We start from the raw sequence: 23582 nt of genomic DNA, 5'->3' as shown, positions 1-23582 counted from the left end.
GCCGTGAGCCATGGTCGCTGAGCCTGCGCGTCCAGAGCCTGTGCTCCGCAACGGAAGAGGCCACAATAGTGAGAGGCCCACGTACCGCAAAAAAAAAATAAAATAAAATAAAAATAAAATTAATAATAATAATAGTACCTTATTAAAATGGTATTTTTATAGGAATTGAATGAGATAATATATGTAAAGTGCTTACATATCCCTGGCACATAATAAGTGCTCAATAAATTTTAATTATTGTGATTAATAATAAAAGTCATGTAAGTCCCACTACCCAGAAAAAAGCATTTGTTAATATTTTGTCATATCCTTCCAAATATACCTATGCCAATATACCCATATTTTGAATGGGTGTCAGATAGGTTCATTGTCTTCCTGATATAGCTGATGATGATACATATAACATCTCAGAGGAGGTAAGAACACATGGCTTGACATGTTGATATCACATGTAGAGGACAAGGATGAAGGAAAGCGTATCTTAAATGGTTGAGTTGGATGGGGCAAGAACGGTCATGAAGGAGACCTAGTGAACCAAAGTACACAATGATTTTAAATCAGGTAGTAGTTGAATTGATATTTCTTCAGTAAAAACTCATAAAACGAAAACTTTTGAACTTGATCAATCAACTGCATTTGTCTTGCTTAGATTTGTTCCAACAAGGGGCTGATGGCAGGTGCAGAGAAAATGGTTGAATGCCTTCTCAGATCAGACAAGGAGAACTGGCCGAAAACTTTGAAACTTGCATTGGAGAAAGAAGAGAGCGAGTTCAGTGAACTGTGGATGGTAGAGAAAGGTAGGGTATTTGGAAGGGTGGGAGGGTCTGAAAACATGCCCTTCCTCATAGTTCTACTTAGGGCTTCCTTCAGTCCTGCCTGTTTTTCTCTCAGTGTCAGAGGCATTTTCCCTGCAAATACTCATGGTTACATCTCTAGTGAGAGACCAGCATGAAATTGAGTTCTGGAAGGCAGGTGGTTTTTTAATCTACAGAATTAGTTAGGTTGTATATAACCCCTAACAAACCACTCTCAGCCAGAATTAGCCCATCCTGCCCAAAGCATTTGGGTAAGGCAGAGTCTGAGCTCGCTGTCTGGGTTTAGATTATCAGAGAAATAGCTTGAAAATTCTAGAGTTAAAGGTTCAAACTCCAGGACTCACCCTCTTTTCAGAGTAGAATCATGATGGACATTGCCTGGTTCTCTTGCCTGGAAGCCATCAGGAACTGAACTAGAACAGGATTGGAAAAAAGAATCTGTTGTGATTAAGTATCTGAGCCATCATTTGGCTTCCTGAAGCTAATAACATCTTCTCAGAGCATTATTTTAAAGGCTGAGTTTCATAAACCATCTGAGCGTCTGCTCTTAGCCTTTTTGTAGGCTTCTTTAAGATCACAAATTGTTCCAGAAATTATCTGTCTAAATATACATCTGATTTCTTGGGTCGGGTCAGGAATGGAAGACAAGAGTGTCTGCTAAATCGTGCTTCTCTTTGGTTTGATTGTAAATCACAGGGGAGCTTGCTAAAATGCAGATTCTGATTCATTCGGGGCTCAAGAGTCTGCATTTCTAACAAGCGCCTAAAGAAGTTGCTGGTCCATGTTTCACACTTTGAATAATAAAGTTCTAAATGACACTGGAGTTCAAACTCCAAATTGAGATTTCAATTTGAAATCAAAAAGATTCCTTTGGTTGTTTTAAAAGGTGGAGGGAGTAGTTGTGAGAAATCTTAATGGAAGTTTAAAATTTTAGTATTATGATCTCTTTGTAGGGCTTTCACCATCAAGATCGTAATCAAATAATGTAAAGATTCTAAGATGTGTTTTGGTCTCATAAAGGTGCAAAAGATGTCAAAATGAAAGATTTTGAGGATGATGAAATGAAAACTTTGGATGTACAGGTTTTCTACCGGGAAGAAACAGAAAACCAGAATCTTAATTCATGCCCTTCTTCAGGTACTCAGCATCGTTTGTTCTTATCCATAATGATGCTCTTTAGGTATTTTGTGTGGGGTCATGTTTTGCAGTGCCAAAAGTCATAGCCTAATGAAAAGTTATTTAAGGAAAAGTCAGAAAGAAAAGAGAATTTATATTAAAATGGATACTTTCTCTGTAATTAGAAATGTCATTCTCTCCCTTCCATAGCTATTGCTAGCTTCTCCCTTTTTTTTTTCTTCTTTTTTGTCTTCTTTTATCACTAAGTATTTGCATGTATACATTGAAAATGCAAATAGAGTCCTCCCAGAAACTCAATGTCTATGAAATCCAAAATCAGCCCTGCTTTCTAAAGAAATACTTCTACTCTTTGTGAGTCACCTGCTCAGTTTCCTCTCAATATCTCAGGGCTGCAGTGTATGTTGATGAAATGTGTGCCCTGCACAGACCTGTGGAGCTGAGAGGTTGAGTGGGGCTGAGATCCAGCCTGTCTTGTTTGGCAAACAATACACTGAGGGGCTGTGTCCTCCAAAAGGGGCTCCTTTCTCTAATTCTCACATAAGTTAGCAACGGCCCTATAAGGCCCACTTTATGTTTCTTGAAGCATATTTTCATGAGGAGACCAGAAAGTTGCATAATAAGCCATAGTAAAGAGTTACTTATAGGGCTTCCCTGGTGGCGCAGTGGTTGAGAGTCCGCCGGCCGATGCAGGGGACGCGGCTTTGTGTCCCGGTCCGGGAGGATCCCACATGCCGCGGAGTGGCTGGGCCCGTGAGCCATGGCCGCTGAGCCTGCGCGTCCGGAGTCTGTGCTCCGCAACGGGAGAGGCCACAACAGTGAGAGGCCCGCGTACTGCAAAAAAAAAAAAAAAAAAAAAAAGAGTTACTTATAAAAGGGCATCAGGGAAACAATTAGGATCGATAATGAATAGTGTTAGAAGAAAGATGTGATTTGGGGATAACAACACAAGGTGAAAATTTATAGATTACTTCTGCAACCGAATGATACACATTTTTTGTTATTCCAGAATAAAATCAATGAATGTAAATTGCTTTCATTTTTTCTGACATGTAAAGGTCCTTAGTGAACTCACTTAACCTTTTAGAAATTCCCATTTTCTTTAAAATGGGTAGGTTGGACTCAACAGATGATTTCCAAGGTCTTTTCTAGCTCTTAATATTCTGTATGCTTATCTGTTAGTGAGAAAAGCCTCTGATTATTTTTTAAAACTTCTGATTCTATGAAGAGAGAATACCATGTGAGAGCCTGCAGAATTACAAAGCATGGTTGTTTGTCAATAAGAGATTACTTTGGGAGTTCATTATTCACAGTTAGGTGTTTTTCAAAGATCTAGGAGAGGTTTGTGGTTGTTTTGTCTCATACAGCATTTCCTTTAACTGGTGGCCATCTATCTTGCCCTGAATTAGACCATTCTTGCTTTAGTTTCTCCTTATTAGGCTTCCATGATTGTTTCAGAAAGAAATCTTTGTGGGTTTGTTTTTTTTTTCCTTTTTGCCATTGGTACTTTGTCATTGGGGAGAATTCTGTACTTCAAGTCAGTGCAGAAGCTGGAATGGTTAATTAGAGACAAGGATTCTAAACTTTCTTGAATGAGGCCTTTCTTTCTAGAGACAGAATTCTTGTCTGTTGGACAATACCTGTTGCCTTGATTCCTCAGAGCAGTCACTGTCTGGTAACTTAGTTTCTTTTGTTTTACAGAAGTGCCTCATACTTACAGCCCATTGAAGCCAAGAAATTACCAACTAGAGCTTGCTTTACCTGCTCAGAAAGGAAAAAACACAATAATGTGTGCTCCTACTGGTAAGCCAATTGCCATTACTGATATAGTTTGTTTCTCTTTTGCTTCCTTTTTTCCCCTTTATTGAACACTGGGACACAATGGGCAAGTTTCAGTTTTTTGATTGTTCCATTTGTCTTTTGAGACAACCATTCTATTAATATAGTCTCAAGGTATTTAAGGAACATGAGGAAGGAAAGAAAAATGCCCTCATTTATTTTTTTAAATTTATTTATTTATTTTTGGCTGTGTTGAGTCTTTGTTACTGTGCGAGCTTTCTCTAGTTGAGGTGAGCGGGGGCTACTCTGCATTGCGGTGTGCAGGCTTCTCATTGTTGTGGCTTCTCTTGTTGCAGAGCACGGACTCTAGGTGCGCGGGCTTCAGTAGTTGTGGCTTACGGGCTCTAGAGCACAGGCTCAGTAGTTGTGACGCACGGGCTTAGTTGTTCCGTGGCTTGTGGGATCTTCCCAGACCAGAGCTGGAACCCATGTCCCCCTCATTGGCAGGCGGATTCTCAACCACTGCACCACCAGGGAATCCCCTGAAAAATGCCCTTTTTTAGCTTCCTGCAGGCCCTGACTGTCTGAATGCATGTTAACTAGGACGCAGCTTGGTTTTTCAGTCATAGTGTAAATTCTGCAGTTGTTAACCTGCCCACTTCACCAATTTAGTGTCAGCTCAGTGGGTTTAGGGGAGCCTAAAATAATGACCTTTATACAGAAGTATTTTAGTATACTATTAGTTACATGTTGTCTTTCTCTTTATATGTTAAAAGGTTGTGGAAAAACTTTTGTTTCACTTCTTATATGTGAACATCATCTTAAAAAATTTCCACAAGGACAAAAGGGGAAAGCTGTCTTTTTTGCTATGCAACTCTCAGTGTATGGGCAGCAGAAATCTGTGTTCTCAAAGTATTTTGGAAGACTTGGGTAGGTATAAGTTGGTCCAACTTCTTTTTCTCTAGCTTCATGTAACTGATGTGTTTTCTGCTTTGTGTTGCTTTTGGAAAACCATGATTCAAAAAATTTATAGTAGATTAAGCTTTTATATAATCTAGATGTAGTTCCTTCATGGATTCAAGTCTTTTTTGTTAGATAGACCTGAAATCCTAAATTCCTTTGATTAGCTCTTGTCGAATGAGTAAATGACTTAAGATAACTTTTATATTTAAATGGCACATTTAACTTTTTAATGATTTTATAATTTATTTAATATTACTCTTTTCCTTACTATTTTCTTTCTCAGTGGCTTACAAGAGTTACAGTCAGCCCTCTGTATCTGCAGGTACCACATGGAATATATTCTACTAGCAATTCTTCCTAGCTTACATTTATTGATCACTTACTATGTGTCAGGCTTCGTGCTGGCGCTTAACTTTTCTCCAGATCTGTTCCTTTTGAACTTAGGGAGAATTTAATCCCTCGATATTCTGACCTGGTATTTCATATCTTTGTGGTTCGTCATTCACATCATGGTTGGTAATAGGAAATTTCTGTCATTTTCCAGGTACAAAGTTGTAGGCATTTCTGGAGTAACATGTGACAATGTCTCAGTGGAACAGACTGTTGAGAACAATGGCATCATCATTTTAACTCCACAGATGCTTGTGAACAACCTTAAAAATGGGACTATTCCATCACTCTCTGTCTTTGATGATATTTGATGAATGCCACAACACTAGTAAACATCATCCTTATAATATGATCATGTTTAATTGTCTAGATCAGAAGTTTGGAGGGTCTTCAGACTCACTGCCCCAGGTATCTCTAAAGTCAGATGGATTTCTCAGAAGAGTTCTAACCTTCCTAAATCCTGTTTATTTACCCTTGTGGCCATACTGAGGATGTCCTTCTGAGATCCTGAGTGCACATTGTACAACTCATTCGTTAATTTTGATTGATTCATTCATTTATTCACTTAACAAATATGTATTAGGTGCCTCCATGTGTCACGCACTGTGCTAGGCACTAGGGTATAAATATAAAAAGACATAGTACTTGCCCACAAACAGCTTAAGTTTTGTGGGGAGCAAAATATGTGAGAATTATGTTATAATTTATGGTGATGGCACATGGTGGAGTGGTACAGAACAGAAATGACAGAGATCCTAAATGTGCTATGAAAGTAAGGCAAGACCTAACAGAAGTTAGGATAGGCAAAAACTAACAAGAGTTTACAAGGTAGACAGCTAGATGGTTTTCAGTAAAGGCTACTGTATGTCCAGAGGCAGAGAGTTATGAAAGAGCATGGGGTGCTCAAGAAGCTTGAAGTTCTCTTTTTTTTCTTTGGCCACACTGCACGGCTTGCAGGATCTTAGTTCCCTGACTGGGGATTGAACCTGGGCCACGGCAGTGAAAGTGCTGAGTCCTAACCACTGGACTGCCAGGGAATTCCCAAGAATATTGAGGTTCTTGATATTTCCTGAGTGCAGAGCGTGAAGTAGTGAATAGCAGCTGGTGAGGCAGGATGGGGGAGAGGGAATGACTGACAGAACAGGATTCCAGGAGAGACCAGAGGGTAAGGGATAGGTAGGCAAGTAGAAGCATTAGTACGGGAGAGCAGATGAAACACCATTTTTGGTGTCATCAGAGAGGAGTGGCTGAGGAGAGTCAAGACAGAGAGTAGATGGAGGCAGGAAGGGTAGGGAATCCCTGGCGTATAACCTCTCTTTTCTCTCGAATGTAGGAGAGAGAGATCGTTCACTGAGGATAATCAAGATGGGAATGGAGGAGGGAGCTCAGGGTGTATGGAGAGGATTTGAAATGGTCGAGACAGAACTGAGAGGAACACAGAAGAATCGCCTGGTCATATTGGGGCCAAATGAGGTTGGAAACCATGACTATGGCTTACTGATCTCACATTTGAGTTATGTTCTCTAACCTTAATAATTACCCGTTTAGGAAGCACAGTTTAAAAGAAATTCAGTATGGTGCCCATAGACAAAATTCAGTAGAAATCACATTTCTTACAGATTTTTCTTCTAGAATAAAATTGGTAGTTAACTAGATTCCTTGCTTGATTGAATGATTCAGTCATTCAATATTTGAGTGGCTATGAGAGGAAGGAATAAATACTTATTCGGAGACCATTAAACTAAATTCTTTACAAATGTTATCTTACTGAATTCACACAGCTACCGTTTTTTAAAAATTGAAGTATAGTTGATTTACAATGTTGTGTTAATTTCTGCTGTACAGCAAAGTGATTCAGTTATACATAGATATACATCCTTTTTAATAATCTTTTCCTTTATGGTTTATCACAGGATATTGCATATAGCTCCCTGTGCTATATAGTAGGACCTTGTTGTTTATCCATTCTATATATAATAGTTTGCATCTGCTAATCCCAAACTCCCAATCCATCCCTTTCCCACCCCCCTCCCCCTTGGCAACCACAAGTCGATTCTCTATGTCACACAGCTACCTTTTTTTTTTTTTTTAAGTTTTTTATTTTTTGGCTGCACCACACAGCATGTGGAATCTTAGTTCCCCGACCAGGGATCGAACCCATGCCCCCTGCACTGGAAGCATGGAGTTGTAACCACTGGACCGCCAGGGAAGTCCCACAGCTACCATTTTAAATGGCTGTTGTTTCCCAACTTTAGAGACAGCTGAAGATACTTGTCCAAGGACGCACAGACAGTGTGACATCGCTGAGATTGGAATGCAAGCGTGTCTGATTTTAGTCCTGTTCCTTTTCAGTATGTTGTTCTACACATCATGGGGGAAACAAGGGTAAAGAAAAGTCCTGCCCTGAAAGGGTTTCTTCTCTTGGCTTCTATGCTGATTTGTGTTTAGCTGCTGAGTAACTTATTCAGTGCTGAGTAACTATTCTTGCATTTATTCAGTGCTTTGCCTAATGGGGACCTTTCCATTTTTGATGTCATGGAGAATGTCAGAAAAAAATATAACGTTCTTGCTCTTTATCTGAAGTTAGTTTAAAAAACAGAACAAAACCTACTTTAGCGGGAAAGAGTTACATGAAGGGTTGTGGAAACATCATGCTATTTCCCAGACATCTAACGGTTTGGAGTGCTCCTCACAGGTCATTAGGCTGACTGCCTCGGTTGGCACTGGGGATGCCAGAAATACAGCTGAAGCCACAGAATATATCTGCAAATTGTGTGCTTCTCTCGACATATCAGTGGTAGCAACGAAGACAACTTGGAGGAACTGGAGGAGATTGTTTATAAGCCCCAGAAGTGTAAGTGGGATCCAGTAACAAGCCCTTTGGGACTTTGTTACTCTCTGCTATTCTAGTGCAGGGCCATTTAGATGAACCCTGAATTTTTACCCTTCCTCTGTTTAGTGGAAAATATTAACCCCAGACTTGGGAAGTAATCACATTTCCAACTTCTTTCCCCAACGAAGTTCAGGAGTGGCCTGTAGACAGCAAACATTCTTACTCTTCATTTCTGCAAAACTCTTATAAATGTACTGGCAGTGAGAGATGGGTGCTTAGAAAATCATGTAGGTGGCTCAGTCCTTCCCTGCTTTCCGTGCCTGAGGCAGACACTGAGTTCCCATTCATCATTTGAATATGTATCTGGTAATTTTGGTTGAAGTGAAATTATCTGAACTCATATTTTCCCTCAAAAGATCAGAATAGGATTTTATTAATAAAATCAACTAACAAATGTTTCTTGAATATGAATGCTATATTAACCCAGCAAGGGAGATGGGTACAGAAGATGCATATGAGTTCATCCCCTTGCTCTCTGAACAGGATATGACTGAATGAGTAAAAGGCAGAACATACATACCTGAAATAGTCAGGGAGCTGCTTGTAAGGAGTGTAGAGAAGGTACCCGGTCTACACCTTTTAATATCACGTACAAATTTCTTTATAGTCCAGTCCCCGCTGCCCCCTGAGTTTCATCTCCTCTCACGACCCATAAGCCCAACCAAGTCGCATTCCTTGGGCTCCTCAAACGGGTCATGTGTTGTGTTCTGTCTCTAAGCTTTGTCCATCTGAGCATTTGCACATGACTGTGCTCACTCCTTCTTGCCTCTTTATCCCACGACACTGCCTCCCCGGGAAGAATGGGAGAGTCTTTCCCATGCTCCATGACACCTTGCACATACTGTGTCACATCACTCTGTGTGGTCATTTGGCTGTGTATCTTTCTCTCCCCTAAGAAGACAGACCTCTCTGGAGCACAGAGCCTGTTCTTTTCAGCTATCACCAGAACGCGGCATGTGGTAGATGATTAATAAGTTTCTGTGGATACAATGCAAAAATGAATGTTAGGAACATTGTGAACACTCCTGGGGGTTGGGTGGGAAGGGAGAAGATCAAAGAACAGAGACAGGGTTTAAAATGTGGCATTTTCAGGAACAAGATGGATATCAGACTTGTCAGAGCAGGGCCTATGTGTTGAGTAACAGGAAAGCCTGAGTAAGAAGTTGAATTAGACCCAGACAGTGAAAGAGATGTTAGAATCAGTGCATTAAACACTAGGGAGCCGCTGCAAGGTTTCTGAGTATTTGTTTTATCATTCAGATGACTTGCCTGTGAGCCTGAGGCCCAGGGTTTTACAGAGGAAGTAACAAAAGCAGAGAAAGGTTTGGAGAGGCATGCTTTGAACTATGGAGTGTGCTTCCTGAAAAATACTCATTTTCCTTTGATGGCTCTAGTTTTCAGGAAAGTGGAATCACGGACCAACAACAGATTTAAATGCAACATATCTCAGTTGATGATAGAGACAGAGTCTGGTAAAGAGTATCTTTGAAGAACTTGGTACCATAACTCTCGGTGAGAATAACCTCATTTTGTACTCTCTCCATATGGGAACAGCCATCTATTGTTCACTGGTGTCTTGCACTCTCCTTAGTTCAGACAATGTCAAGACCATATCTAGAGGTTGACTTTCTTGATTATAGGTTATTCAGGAAACTTCTTAGTCCTCCTTTATTTTCTCTTGCTTTTTTTTTCTCTTTTTAAATCCAAAGTAAATCCATCTGGACATGCACACCTGAAAAATACTGTATTTAAATCAATTCATTGCTTTCGTGGCCTTCCAAATTAGCTTTCCATCCTGACCTCCCTATTTATATGAATGAAACCACCATTCCCGTGAAGGCTCAGGTTCAAACCTAGGGGTGATCTTTGATTCTTTCTTCTTTTGAGGCTCTCATGAAGTCACTAAGTTCTGTTCTCCTTTTTAAAATTAATTAATTAGTTAATTAATTCACCAGGTGTTGTGCCAGGTACTATGCTAGGTAATGGAAACACCAAGATTAAAGACAATCTTGCCCTCAAGGAACTCACAGTCAAACAATGAGAATCAGATGCGAATAGTTGCCATGCCATCGGGCAGAGTTACACACTGGGCATCATGGGAGCATATGGGAGCTTAGACATGGACTGGGCTGCAGGGAAGACTTCCCGGGGGAGGTGATGCCTGAGACAGATCTTGAAGTCAGCCAAGTTAAGATGGAGAGGTAATCAAGTGAGGTCGAAAAGGCATCAGAGTGACTTCCCTGGTGGTGCAGTGGTTAAGAATCCACCTGCCAATGCAGGGGACACGGGTTTGAGCCCTGGTCGGGGAAGATCCCACATGCTGCAGAGTAGCTAAGCCCGTGCGCCACAACTACGGAGCCCACGAGCCACAACTACTGAAGCCCGTGTACCTAGAGCCCTTGCTCTGCAACAAGAGAAGCTACCACAATGAGAAACCCATGCACCCGCAACGAAAAGTAGCCCCCGCTCACCACAACTAGAGAAAGCCCTCACGCAGCAACGAGGACCCAACACAGCCTAAAATAAATAACTAAAATAAATAAATTTATAACAAAAAGAAAAGAAAAGAAATGGCATCAGACGCAGAAGGAAGGAGAGAGTGCAGTGAATTTTAGGACCTGCAAGATTTCGTGATAATTCTAACAAGTGAGTAGTAGAAAGGAGTGAGGCTAATGGAAGAGGCAAGGGCCAGTGAAGGGCCCAGTAGGCCAAGCTGAGTTTGAATTTTAGCCTAAAAGCAATGGGAAGCAGCGGGTGATTTTAAACTGATTAGTCCTGAGATGAGGACACCAGTGAATGAAGAGAGTCAAACAGAGGCGGTGGAGATGGGGTGGTGAAGGGAGGAGGCTTGTGCAGACAGGAAGTGTTCAGCTTTAAGGGCTAGCTGGCTTTGGGTGGGAATGAGAAGGCGGTGGGGGGCGGGGGCAGGGTGGCGTGGCACCTGTGTGTGCGCCAGCAGGTGGTACTGGTTCTAGCGCTAGGAGCAGCTTTGGCAGACACAGGTGAGTTCAGAGTTTTGGAGATGTTGAATTCTTGATGTCTGCAAGGTAACTCCTGGTGTCTCGCCTTCTCTCACACTTAATTTGCTTTTCTCTTTCCTTTTCTTTCACAGCTTGATTTCAGACTTATTCTAACACCTCATTTGTCCACCTCTGTTTCCCATTGAACCCCCATTACCTGGCTCGTCTGCCTGAAATTACCAGTTTTATCTCGTCAGTGTCCTGCTGGCATCCTTGTTCTTCCAGGCCGAGCTCTAACCTGCCCATTTGCGCCCTGCTCGTGCAATCTGGTTCTGCTTCTCTTGCCAGGTTTCCCCTGTATGCTAGCTCTGTGACTTAGCATAATGATTTTGCTTCTCTGAGCTTCCATTTCCTAATCTGTAAAATATAATATCTACCTCATGGGGTTGTGAACTGAAGTGAAATTTTAAATGTAAGACATGTTGGTTCTTGGTACATAGTAGGTATTCAGTAAACAAGCGTATATGTACACAGACACACTACTGAGAGGAATATCTGTGTACAGAGAGTAAGGAAGAAAATTAGAAGGCAAGGCATGCTTAGAACCTTAAATGACTGGCCAGATGGCACAATGAAAAACTTTTTTTTTTCAGAAAACTTATCTCAAATTCAAAATAGGAATTTTGGAACACAGAGATATGAACAGTGGATTATCACAGTTCAGAAAGCATGCATGGTGTTTCACATGCCAAAGATGAAGAGAGCAGGATTTGTAAAGCACTGTTTTTCTACACATCGCATTTGTGGGTATGTGGCTTCTTTGGAAAAGCATATTTCAGTTGTGTCACCTACTGGGAGCTGCAATGTGGCAGCTGAGAGAGCATCACTTAGGAACTTGCCAGGTGGTTCTTATGAAGCAAACTCCAAAAGTTATCCCATTCAGCGTCTTCTTTGCTCTCTGAAACCTAGCACGAGAGGCAACGGGACAGAAACAAAGGCCGAGGTTGTATGTTGTGCCTCAGCATTCCCATAATTGGCATAATTGGAAAACACTGGGTGGTGATGCACATTATTGTAGATACGTGACCAGTGACAGCCATCTTTAAAGTTCAGTAGGTGGGTTGTGTTGCCATATCCTGAAGCACATGTCTTTCTGCTTTTGGTCAAGCCACATGCTGAGAAATCCAGAGTCTCTGGTTGTTTGCTGGCTAATCAAGAAGGTAAGCAACAACAACCATCATCACCTCTGCTTGTCGTGCCATTGAAAATATTTTAAAATGCACTCAGTCAGTATGAATTTGTAGAATTTTAATGAATTTAATTGACTATCTGGTGTAAGTGGTCAGCACCATCATTCTGAACAGGTACCATTACAATTCAGTGATGGCTTTGGGTGTATAAAAAGGTTAAGTTGAATGTCTGAATTACATTTTTGTGTGATTTAATCTTTGACATGCATTTTTCTTGGAATTTTCTTTCTCTTCTAAGGTAGAATTCTAGAATCCAAAGTGATCCTAATTAATTAATGAGTCTAGCTAATTGAAGGTTTCTTTTTTATAGTGTGGTTCTAAGGTTTTATTATAGTACTGTTAGAGACCATTCATCTTAAAAAAAACTAAGTTGGAATAGATTTGAGACAAGTTTATTATTAAAATTAATTCTGTGTTAATTACAGCAAATTGAACTTGAGTACAGCGAATGCACTAGGCATTAGAAACATACTGAAACTGTTTTCACTTTCAACAGAGATACAATGATGCCCTCATTATCAATGAGCATGCTCGAATGAAAGATGCTCTGGATTACTTAAAAGACTTCTTCAGAAATGTCCAAGCAGAAGGATTTGATGAGATTGAGCAAGCGCTCACTCAGAGATTTGAAGATGGGTAGCATTTCCAGGAGAGGAAGGCCAGTGGAGCCTGGAGACTCCAAGGGCAGCCTACACATATTGTGTCACACTTAGCGACACGTGGTTACGCTCAGGGACTTGTCCCGGGCTTAAGAAGGTATTATACATGTCAGGACTATGATGCTTCAGGGAAATCTGGCGCTTATGAAAAGAATCTGCTGCTTATACTATTTCTTGTTTTGAAGAAGGAAAAAATAATAGGATTTGCAAAGGATACATCCCATCAAAATAGTCAACTGATAGTAGCATTTTTTGGTTTAACTTTTAGTAAATTTATAAAGGTTTAAAAATTTTTTTAAAAGTGTTTTAATGATATTAAGACTGTAATTATATATATGTCTTTATAAAGAAGAAAACCAACATGGCTCATAATCCCACTGCCTTCATATTAAGAAAAATATAGGAAAATATTAACTGAAAAATCTCTCTTCTTCCTCTCTCAAATGCTTTTCCCAAAGGTAATTACTGTTAATTTTTTTTGCCTACCAAAGTATTAACTATACATATGTGTGCTGCTAAACACTGAACAACCAGATTTCTGGGGGAAAAATGTATGCATTTATCAGTATATTTAATGTATGCATTAAATTGATGGTTATTCCTCATAAAATTCTGGTCAGAGATTGGGAGATAAACTGTTTGAACTATAGCTAAAGGTCACAGTGTGTTCTACGTTGCTAGAACTTATAAACCTTTTGTAAAATGTTCCCCTTTTGCAGAGAAGCTGCAGGAACTAGAATGTATTTCCATGGATCCCAGCAATGAGAACCCTAAACTCAAAGATCTCTGCTTCATCTTGCAAGAAGAGTACCACTTAAGCCCAGAGACCAGAATCATCCTCTTTGTGAAAACCAGAGCACTCATGGATGTAAGCTTCTTCCGCTTTGTGGGTAAAAAATTGTCCCAGTACCATTTTATTGAAAAGATTGGCCTTTCCTCATTGCTTTGCAATCAAGCATCCATATATGTGTGGGTCTGTTTCTGGGCTCTTTATTCTATTCTGATTTTCTGTTTGTTTATCCTTACACTAATACTTCACTGTCTCAATCACTCTGATTTATAGTTAAGTTTTAATACCCATAGAGAAAGCACTTCATACTTTTTAATTATTTTCATCAATTTAAAAAATTTTAGCTATTGTATGGGTACCTACTGGTACCTCACTAGGGTTTTAATTTGCATTTCACTAATGACTAATACGGTTGAGCATTTCTTCATACACTTATTAGCCATTCATATATCTCCTTTGGTGAAGTATCTGTTCACATCTTTTGCCCATTTAAAAATGGGGTTTGATTGGGTTAATTATCATATTATTGTTGAGTTTTTAAGAGTTCTTTTTTCTGACAAAAATGTCCTCTGTCAGAAATGTGATTTGCAAATATTTTCTTCTGATCTTTTCATTCTCTTAACAGTATCTCTTACAGATTGAAAGCTTTAACTTTTGACAGAGTCCAGTTTATCATTTTTTTTCTTTTTGTGGATTGTACTTTTGCTATTGTGTCTAAGAAACCTTTGCTTACCCAAGAGCACAAAGATTTTTTTCTATGTTGTCTTCTAGAAGTTTTATAGATTTACATTTTATATTTAAGTCTACAGTCCATTTTGAGGTATGGGTTGAGATTTTTTTTTTTCTTTTAGCATGTGGGCATCCAATTGTTTCAGCATATATGGTGAAAAGACTATCCTTTCTCCATTGAATTGCCTTCATAACTTAAAAAAAATCAGTTGACTGTATTTATGTGGGTCTATTTCTAGATTCTCTATTCTGTTTCATTCATTTATACATCTATCCTTGCACCCATCCTACACAGTCTTGATTACTGTAACTTTATAGTAAGTCTTTAAATCAGGTAGTATGAGTCTTCCAACTTTTTAATTCTTTTCAAAATTGTTTTAGCTATCTTTCTTTACCTTTCCATTTTTATTTTAGAATCAGCTCATCCACATCTACAAGAAAGTGTGCTGGAATTTCATTTGGGATTACATTGAATCTATAGATAAAATTGGGGAGAAATGACACTGTAACAATATTGAGTCTTCCAGTCCATGACCGTAGTATATCTCTTTATTTATAGAGGGCTTCTGTATTAGTTATCTAGTGCTGATAACAGACTACCCCAAAACTTAGTAGCTGGAAACAACAGACATCTGTCATCTTTTAATATGTATGGGTCAGGAATCTGGAAACAACTGGGTATTTCTGTCTCAGGGTGTCTCATGAGGCTGCAGTCAGGGTGCTGGCCATGGCTGCAGTTATTTCAAGGCTTGACTCAGAGGACCAGCTTCCAACCTTACTGTGTGGCTTTTGGCAGAAGATGTGCTTCGCTCACTCACGGGCACCGCTCCACAGGCTGGCCTCGCAACATGGCCTCTGGCTTCCTCTAGAGTGAGTGATCAAGAGAGGTTGAGGTCAATATGGAGGTCACAGTCATTTTATAGCTTCAACTTGGAAGTGATTCCCCTCAGGTCTGCCATATTTTGTTCATTAGAAGCAAGTCGATAAGACACACTGCTATATTTAAAATAGATAACCAACAAGGACCCTGTATAGCATAGGGAACTCTGCTCAATATTCTGTAATAACCTAAATGGGAAAAGAATTTGAAAAAGAATAGATACGTGTATATGTATAACTGAATCACTTTGCTGTATACCTGAAAGTGACAACATTGTTAATCAACAATACTCCAATATAAAATAAAAATTAAAAAAAAGAAGCAAGTCAGTAAGTTCAGTTCACACTTGAGGGGAGGGGATTAAACAGGATCTGAATACCAGCAGGTGGAAATCCCTCAGGGCTACCTTCGAGGCCACCTGCCACATATTCTTTGGTTTCTTTTATCAGTGTTTTGTCGTTTTCAGCATACAGATTCTGCACATATTTTGTTAGACTTATACTTAAGTATTAATGCTATTATAAACCGTACTTCTAATTGTTTGTTGCTGGTATATAGAAATACAACTGATGTCTGTATATGGATCTTGTGTCCCGAGATCTTGCTAAATTCACTTATTAGTTCTACATACCCACTATTCTGAACCTTGCCTTTTTCACTTAAAAAATATCTAAGAGATTAAACCATATCAGATTACAAAGATCTATACCATTATAGTTAATTATTGCATAGACTTCAATTACAAGAAGCTTTTTTCCCTCAGGTTTATTAGTCTGAAAACTACTTAAGTATACTTGTCTGTATACTTTTTTTTTAATTGAAGTATAGTTAATTTACAATGTTGAATTTATTTCTGCTGTACAACAGAGTGATTCAGTTATACATATACATGCATTCTTTTTTATATTCTTTTCCATTACGGTTTACTTTTTTTGCGTATATTCAATATTGAATTAATACAGATAGTATACAAATAGTATCCAACTGATAATTGCTTTGTATTTTCAGGCTTTAAAGAAACGGCTTGAAGAAAATCCTAAGCTCAGCTTTCTCAAACCTGGCATATTGACTGGACGTGGCAGAACAAATCAGAAAATAGGTATTTATATATAGTGGATTAGATTTAGTATACTATATATATATAAGAACATATATAATATATTTGAATTCTTTCTTATTGCTTATATCAGTCGGGGTTCAACCAGAGAAGCAAAACCAGTAGGAGATTATACATACATACATATATACGTACATATATATATATATAGAAACATACATGTGTTGTACACAGACGCACACACAGGGATTTATTACAAGGAATTGACATAGACACTTGGACTGGCAAAGCAAGTCTGAAGTCCATAGGGCAGGTGCAGGACCAGGTGGAACCCCACAGGCATGAGCTATTTGGAGTCTCTGAGCTCAGGGGTCACCTAAGCTCTCTTTTAAAGGGCTGACTTGATCAGGTCAGGCCCACCTAGGATGAAGTCCCTTTTGAGTAACAATGTCAACTGATTTAAGAACTTAAATTACATCTGCAAATTCCCTTCACAGAAGCACCTAGGTGAATATCTGGGGACTGCAGTTCAGCCTAACTAAGTGGACACATCAGAAAGCCATCACAGTGCTCAAATGCCAGAAATTTGTAGACTTTGCCTCCTTCCATAAGTCCTATAGACAAAACCACAGTTTTTCTTTTAATATTGTTTGAGTATGTTACTCTCTTGCTCAAATTCTCAGCCAATAGATTAACTGGAAACAGAAATGTTCTCTTTCTATTTTATTGTTATTCTTTAAACTATAGATACTTTATATAATATTATGTATCTTGTAATTTTTAAAAAAGTCCTAGAGATAATCCTGAAATCTAGGTAGGGGGTTAAAGGATGAAAGGCTGGGCTTCCCTGGTGGCGAAGTGGTTGAGAGTCTGCCTGCTGATGCAGGGGACACGGGTTCGTGCCCTGGTCCGGGAAGATCCCATATGCCGCGGAGCGGCTGGGCCTGTGAGCCATGGCCGCTGAGCCTGCGCGTCCGGAGCCTGTGCTCCGCAACGGGAGAGGCCACAACAGTGAGAGGCCTGCGTACTGCAAAAAAAAAAAAAAAAAAAAAAAGGATGAAAGGCTACCTCTGTTGTCACCCAGGAGGATTCTAGGTGGCCGGTCCTCATCCTGACATTCTCACAGCCGTGCTCCCCATGCCTCAGTGACCGGCAATGACAGGTCCTTACTGTATCTCTTATTTAGTGTTATTTATAATAAGCAGTCCCCTTGCTGCCAGTCCTCGGTTGTCACCCTTGCACTTTCCCCTTATGCAAAATTTAAACTTCATGAATCTAAAAAGTAAAGTCAGATTTTGAAAAGTTGGCTTACCAAATGAAGTCCAACACCACATTACTGTGGTTGGAATTCAGAGTTCTCTGCCATATGACTCCAGCGTGAGTCTAATTTGATTTTCAAACTTTGTTATTCCTCCACACATAAGCACCCGGAAACTATTTTCATACTTGTTTGTTCGTCCGTCCCTCCATTCATCCGTCCGTCCGTCCATCCATCCACCCGCATTCGTTTAGAACTTACTCTGTTCCAGTCACTGTGTATCTGCCAAGCAGCGTTCCCCTCCTCTTAAGACTAGACCACCAGGGAGGGGTATCCCTCCTCCAGGCCCCACAGCACCCAGTTCCGCCCCCATTTCATTGCTCATCACACTGAATTGTAGTTTCCTATTTATATCCTTCTTCCACAAACTAGGAGCTCCTTGTAGATAAAAATGAACCTTTTCACCATTCCAGCCTTATCTGACAGACCATAACTGCTGAATGAATATTTGATGAACAAATGGATAAGTTCAGAAATTAGTGAAGTATGGTGTCTGTCTTGGGCATGTTCATTGTTCAGTAGAAATGATGGTGGAAAAAAATTGTTTTGGCCTCAACAAAATATATCTCAAGATTTTGGCTTTCTATATACTAGGGAAAAAATGGAACTTTTATAAATTCAGGACTTCCCTGGTGGAGCAGTGGTTAAGAATACGCCTGCCAGTGCAGGGGACACGGGTTCAAGCCCTGGTCCGGGAAGATCCCACGTGCCGCGGAGCAACTAAGCCTGTGAGCCACGACTACTGAAGCCCGCGTGCCTGGAGCCCATGCTTTGCAATAAGAGAAGCCCCCACAATGAGAACATGTACACCACAATGAAGAGTAGCCCCCGCTCACCACAACTAGAGAAAGCCCGCAGGCAGCAACGAAGACCCAATGCAGCCAAAAAAAAAAAAAAAAAAAATATATATATATATAAATTCTATTAACTCTGAGGTGGAGACCACTGAAATTCTTTCCTTCTCAGTGTATCAGTGGCTGGGAACTGCATACTGCTGAATCCTAGACTTAAATTCAAAGCCTGATTCTGCTGCTAGCTAGCTGTCAGTTTACTATACCTCCAAAACGTCAAGATCTTCACCTATAACAGAGGGGAATCTTAACGTTTGCCGCATCAACCTAAAATGGCCTTGTGAAATTCCAGTGAGTAAGTAGATGTGAAACGGTCTTGTTAGCTGAAAACTGCTGTGCGTGTGCAAATGTGCTAAAATTAGCTGTTAATATTTTTGCAAAAAAATCAGTATTTGTTTTGATATACCATGACCAAAGCCACATAGCTAGTAGTTGCCACAGCTGGGATTTTAGGTCAGGCAGACTTGTGGCAGAGTCCAAGTTGTTGGATCCCACCTTAAATATCCTCTCAAAAACAAAGACAAGGATAGGCCCTATCGCTAAGGGTTGTTGTAAGATCATGAATGTAAAGCACTTATCACAGTACCTGGCATGTCGTAAGTATTCCATAATTAATAGCTATTTTTTCAAGGGTAAAGTTCCCTCTTGGTGAGTTATACCTGCCTTCTGACTCTGACACAGGAATGACCCTCCCAGTACAGAAGTGTGTATTGGATGCATTCAGAACTGACGGAGATAACAAGATTCTGATTGCCACCTCAGTTGCTGATGGAGGCATTGTCATTGCTCAGTGCAATCTGGTCCTCCTATATGAGTATGTGGGCAATGTCGCCAAAATGATCCAAACCAGAGGTAAGAAAAGCTTTCATACCATTACTAAGTGGCTGCCATTTTATCTGATTTGTGAATGTGTCTGTCATTCCAGCCTTTCTCCTTTACTGTGACCAATGGCACAGTGGACCCTGGTGGCTTACTTGGTCAGGACTGGGTGGCTACAGTTTTGTCCACTAACATATACTCCATTTTGGTTCTTGTTCACAATGAATACTGATTACTGGACCGACATTGGCTGACATATTTATTGAAGGATAATTCCAACTTTGATTGACGCTTTGGCAGTCACATGTGGACCTTTTCTGGTTGTGCTTAGGTGCTGGTGGGCTCCCTGTATTCCAGAAGAGACACTCCAAGGAGTTGTGTCCCACTTGAACTAGACAGTCTCCTAACTGGTCTCTCTTACTTTTTCTAATTTCCATAACAACGGCTGCCACATCTTTTTTCCAGAAAAACAGCTCTGAGCATGTCCCTTGCCTGTTTAGAAACTCCAGTGTTTCCCCCATTTTCTTGGTGTTAAAGCATTTTCAAAATCCAGCACCCACTTATCTTTCCAACCTTATTCCGCATTCTTCCATTTTATTCATTAGCCACTTCAGCTTACCTGACTGTATCATTTCTTCCTTTTTGAAGGAATTGTACGAGTACTGCTTCTGCTGACCTTTGTTTTTCCTCTTCTCCTGCCTCCACATCACCTGTCCCTAATTCTCCCAGCTAGCAATAATCTCTAATTTGAATGCCCATGACCCTTTTATCCATCTTTCTTTTTTTAAAAAAAAAAATTTATTTATTTATTTAGCTGTGCCAGGTTTTAATTGTGGCATGCAGGATCTAGTTCCCTGACCAGGGATATTAAACCCTGGCCACCTGCATTGGGAGCACGGAGTCTTATCCACTGGACCACCAGGGAAGTCCCTATCCATCTTTCTTTTTTTTATAAATTTATTTATTTATTTTTTGGCTGTGTTGGGTCTTCGTTGCTGTGCATGGGTTTTCTCTAGTTGCGGTGAGCAGGGGCTACTCTTCCTTGTGGTGCGCGGGCTTCTCATTGTCGTGGCTTCTCTTGTTTCAGAGCACGGGCTGTAGGTGCGCAGGCTTCAGTAGTTGTGGCACGTGGGCACAGTAATTGTGGCTTGCGGGCTCTCAGGCTCAGTAGTTGTGGCACATGGGCTTAGTTGCTCTGCGGCATGTGGGATCTTCCCGGGCCAGGGCTTGAACCCGTGTCCCTTGCATTAGCAGGCAGATTCTTAACCACTGTGCCACCAGGGAAGCCCTCCCTATCCATCTTTCTTATAGCAGTTATCATTTTCCACCTATATTCCGGTGGTTGTGAACATATCTTATTTCCCCATTTCCCCATCTGTTTATTATTCATCTTTGGGGCCCTCACCATGTCATCCTGAGGGTTCATGCCAGATTGTCTTTAAGCAGTATTTCCAATAATGTGCCTGTCCAGTCACACTGTACCATGGAGACCCCGAGGAAGCCTGCCTAAGGTGGGCTCCTTGTTTATCCGAATGTTTAATATGCAGGTGCACACCTGAGTTAGACTTCACACCCTACCAGCTCAGCTTTTCTAGAAAGTGGGATTCAGTGAACCAAAGTTGAATTTTAGGAATACCCCTATTTCTCTCATATTCTCAGATTTATCAGAGTTTTAAGTCAAAGACACCAAATAAAATATTTATTTTCTAATAGGCAGAGGAAGAGCAAGAGGGAGCAAGTGTTTCCTTCTGACTAGTAATGCCGATGTAATCGAAAAAGAAAAAATAAGCATATATGAAGAAAAAATGATGAATGACTCCATTTTAAGCCTGCAGACGTGAGATGAAGCAGTATTTAAAGAAAAAGTAAGTCTTTGTATTTGTGTTACTCTTTCAGAATCTGACTGTAAGTCACAAACAGTCCCTGTTTGTGAGCATGGCTGGTACCTGTTATCATATTGCTCTGAGTGTTATTTTACTTTACTATTCCATTCCATTCCATTCCCTGCACTGTGCGGCTTGTGGGATCTTAGCTCCCTGACCAGGGATTGAACTGCGCCCTTGGCAGTGGAGTCCTAACCGCTGGACTGCCAGGGAATTCCCTGAGTGTTATTTTATTTTACTTTAAAATTTTTTTTTTAACATTTCTATTTATTTATTTATTTATTTAGGCTGCGTTGGGTCTTCATTGCTGCGTGTGGGCTTTCCCTAGTTGCAAGCGTGCGGGCTTTCCCTAGTTGCAACGAGCGGGGACTACTCTTTGTTGCGGTGTGCGGGCTTCATTGCAGTGGCTTCTCTTGTTGTGGAGCATGGGCTCTAGGCACATGGGCTTCAGTAGTTGCAGCACACAGGCTTCAGTAGTTGTGGCACACGGGTGTCAGTAGTTGTGGCACGTGGGCTCAGTAGTTGTGGCTCGTGGGCTCTAGAGTGCAGGCTCAGTAGTTGTGGTGCACGGGCTTAGTTGCTCCACGGCATGTGGGGGTCTTCCCGGACCAGGGCTCGAACCCTCGTCCCCTGCATTGGCAGGCAGATTCTTAACCACTGCGCCACCAGGGAAATCCCCAGAGTGTTATTTTAGAACCATAAGTTTATGCTTAAAATTTCACCCTGTAGTGAGCATCAGATTCATTCTGCTTTGAGTCTCAGTGAGTTAAAATATATTGTATTAGTGCTAATACCTGAAACTATGTTTTTAGATCTAAAAGGCAAACTGAGCTAAAATTGCTCTTAAGTTGACAGTTCATTATGAGCACTACACCCTAACACTGCAAGACACAGCTCTTCTTAGTCTTTTCCTCAAATCTCTCTCTCTCTAACATCCAGAGTTCTCAGGGAAAAGCTTCCAGTGCACTGTGCCTGGGAGGTGTGCCCAGTGTTGGAAGTACGTAGGTATGGATAATCGTGTGAACTTTGGAGTGGCGCACTGATTCAGTCCAGCATCTCGGTAGTGACCTTAGTTTGGTTGTAATTTCCTTTATAACACAGAAAAATGGGGGGCAGATTGGGGAAACACACACATACACACACACACACACATACACCCATGCTTTCTGCAGACCATTTGCAGAGATTTTATCTCAGACTCTTTGGAAGCATTGAACTCTGCAGGTCTGGGGCAGGAGCTTTAACATTAGGATCAGTGGTTCCAGTCCCAGTTCTGCCACTTACAAAATGTGTGACTTCAGGTAGTTCCTCTTTGAGATCATCATTCTCCTTGTTTGTAAAGTTGGGAAAATAACAGTATTTGACTCACAGGGTAGTTTGGGGGATAAAGTGAGACATATGCATTGCTTCCTACAGTGCGTGGTATAAAATAAGTGCTCAAAAATGGGAGTTGTTACTGGACAGAGGCGTGAGGCCTACGTTAAACTTCATGAAGATGAGTCTTACAATTTAGTAGACTGATTCCATAGGGTTCATGATTTTGAAAAGTCATAATTTGTAGCTCAAAAAAGTATTGAGAAGCAATGAATGATCTAAAGCAAACTAATACTTATTTTAGGAAAAAATTACAGTGTTATGTCAGCGTTGACTCATTTTAAAGAACATTTCTTCCTAAAGTTTGGAGAACAAGATATTTAAAAATACCTCTTCCACACTTTCACTGAACAGAATTGAAGGGCAATTCTTTAGTTCCTCTTAATTTCCCTCCTTAATTTTACTTAGGATAGGGTTTTTTCACTGAGCCACTTCTCCATTTTGTAGCATACAGGGACACTGCTAATAAAGGCTTTAAAACCATGTTAGCTTTGGCATAATTCTTTATCTCCCCCACTGAGTAACAAGGTGCTTACACTCACATGTGGCAGAAGCAATAGAGTAAAAGTCTTGAGGCAGACGGAGGCTGGAACAAACACATAGACATTCTTTTGTAGGCAGTACACCAGGCCATAGAATGGGGTGAGGAGAAAATGGTTTAATATCTGTTGAATTAGGCTATTTAATAGCATTTGGGATTCCCCTAACACCCACAGATCAAAAACCGGCAGAGGTGGTAAAGAATCAGCAAGGGCCCAGCACAAGTGTGGCCACGAGTCATTGGCAGCTGGCAATGCCATGGCAGCTGGGAGCTCAGAGTCTTGGTGTCATCCCTGTCCTATCCTGGTGACCAGCCTCCACTGCTCTGTTGAAAGAAGAAGACCTTGCTTTCAAAGGCTTAGGAGAAGTGTATAATAAGTTAGGGAAAAACGGTATGCTCTTAAAACTAGAAGGAATTATGGTTCTTGGGGTAAGCTCCCTTTCTCTGGTGTTTTGTTAAGGGTTGGGCATTGGATCTGAGCACCTGGGCCCTTCATA

The 23582-nt window shown here is 40.6% G+C and overlaps 1 protein-coding gene across 1 annotated transcript in view; it reads left to right on the top strand.

The window, feature by feature from the left end:
- The first annotated feature begins 1861 nt into the window (after positions 1–1861).
- RIGI (RNA sensor RIG-I) overlaps positions 1862–23582 on the top strand; it is a 28926-nt gene continuing 7205 nt past the window's right edge. The window contains 16 exon segments of the mRNA XM_060155189.1: positions 1862–1952; positions 3651–3752; positions 4505–4658; positions 5236–5379; positions 5381–5489; positions 7777–7885; positions 7888–7935; positions 9369–9446; positions 11446–11469; positions 11585–11683; positions 11686–11741; positions 12681–12814; positions 13561–13711; positions 16251–16341; positions 19150–19320; positions 21001–21152. Coding sequence (XP_060011172.1) covers positions 1877–1952; positions 3651–3752; positions 4505–4658; positions 5236–5379; positions 5381–5489; positions 7777–7885; positions 7888–7935; positions 9369–9446; positions 11446–11469; positions 11585–11683; positions 11686–11741; positions 12681–12814; positions 13561–13711; positions 16251–16341; positions 19150–19320; positions 21001–21152 — 1698 coding nt within the window. The 5' untranslated portion in view covers positions 1862–1876.

The sequence above is a fragment of the Lagenorhynchus albirostris genome, chromosome 7, assembly GCF_949774975.1.
Source record: "Lagenorhynchus albirostris chromosome 7, mLagAlb1.1, whole genome shotgun sequence".
In the NCBI taxonomy this organism is placed as follows: domain Eukaryota; kingdom Metazoa; phylum Chordata; class Mammalia; order Artiodactyla; family Delphinidae; genus Lagenorhynchus; species Lagenorhynchus albirostris.
This window is presented reverse-complemented; position numbering and strand designations above follow the sequence as displayed.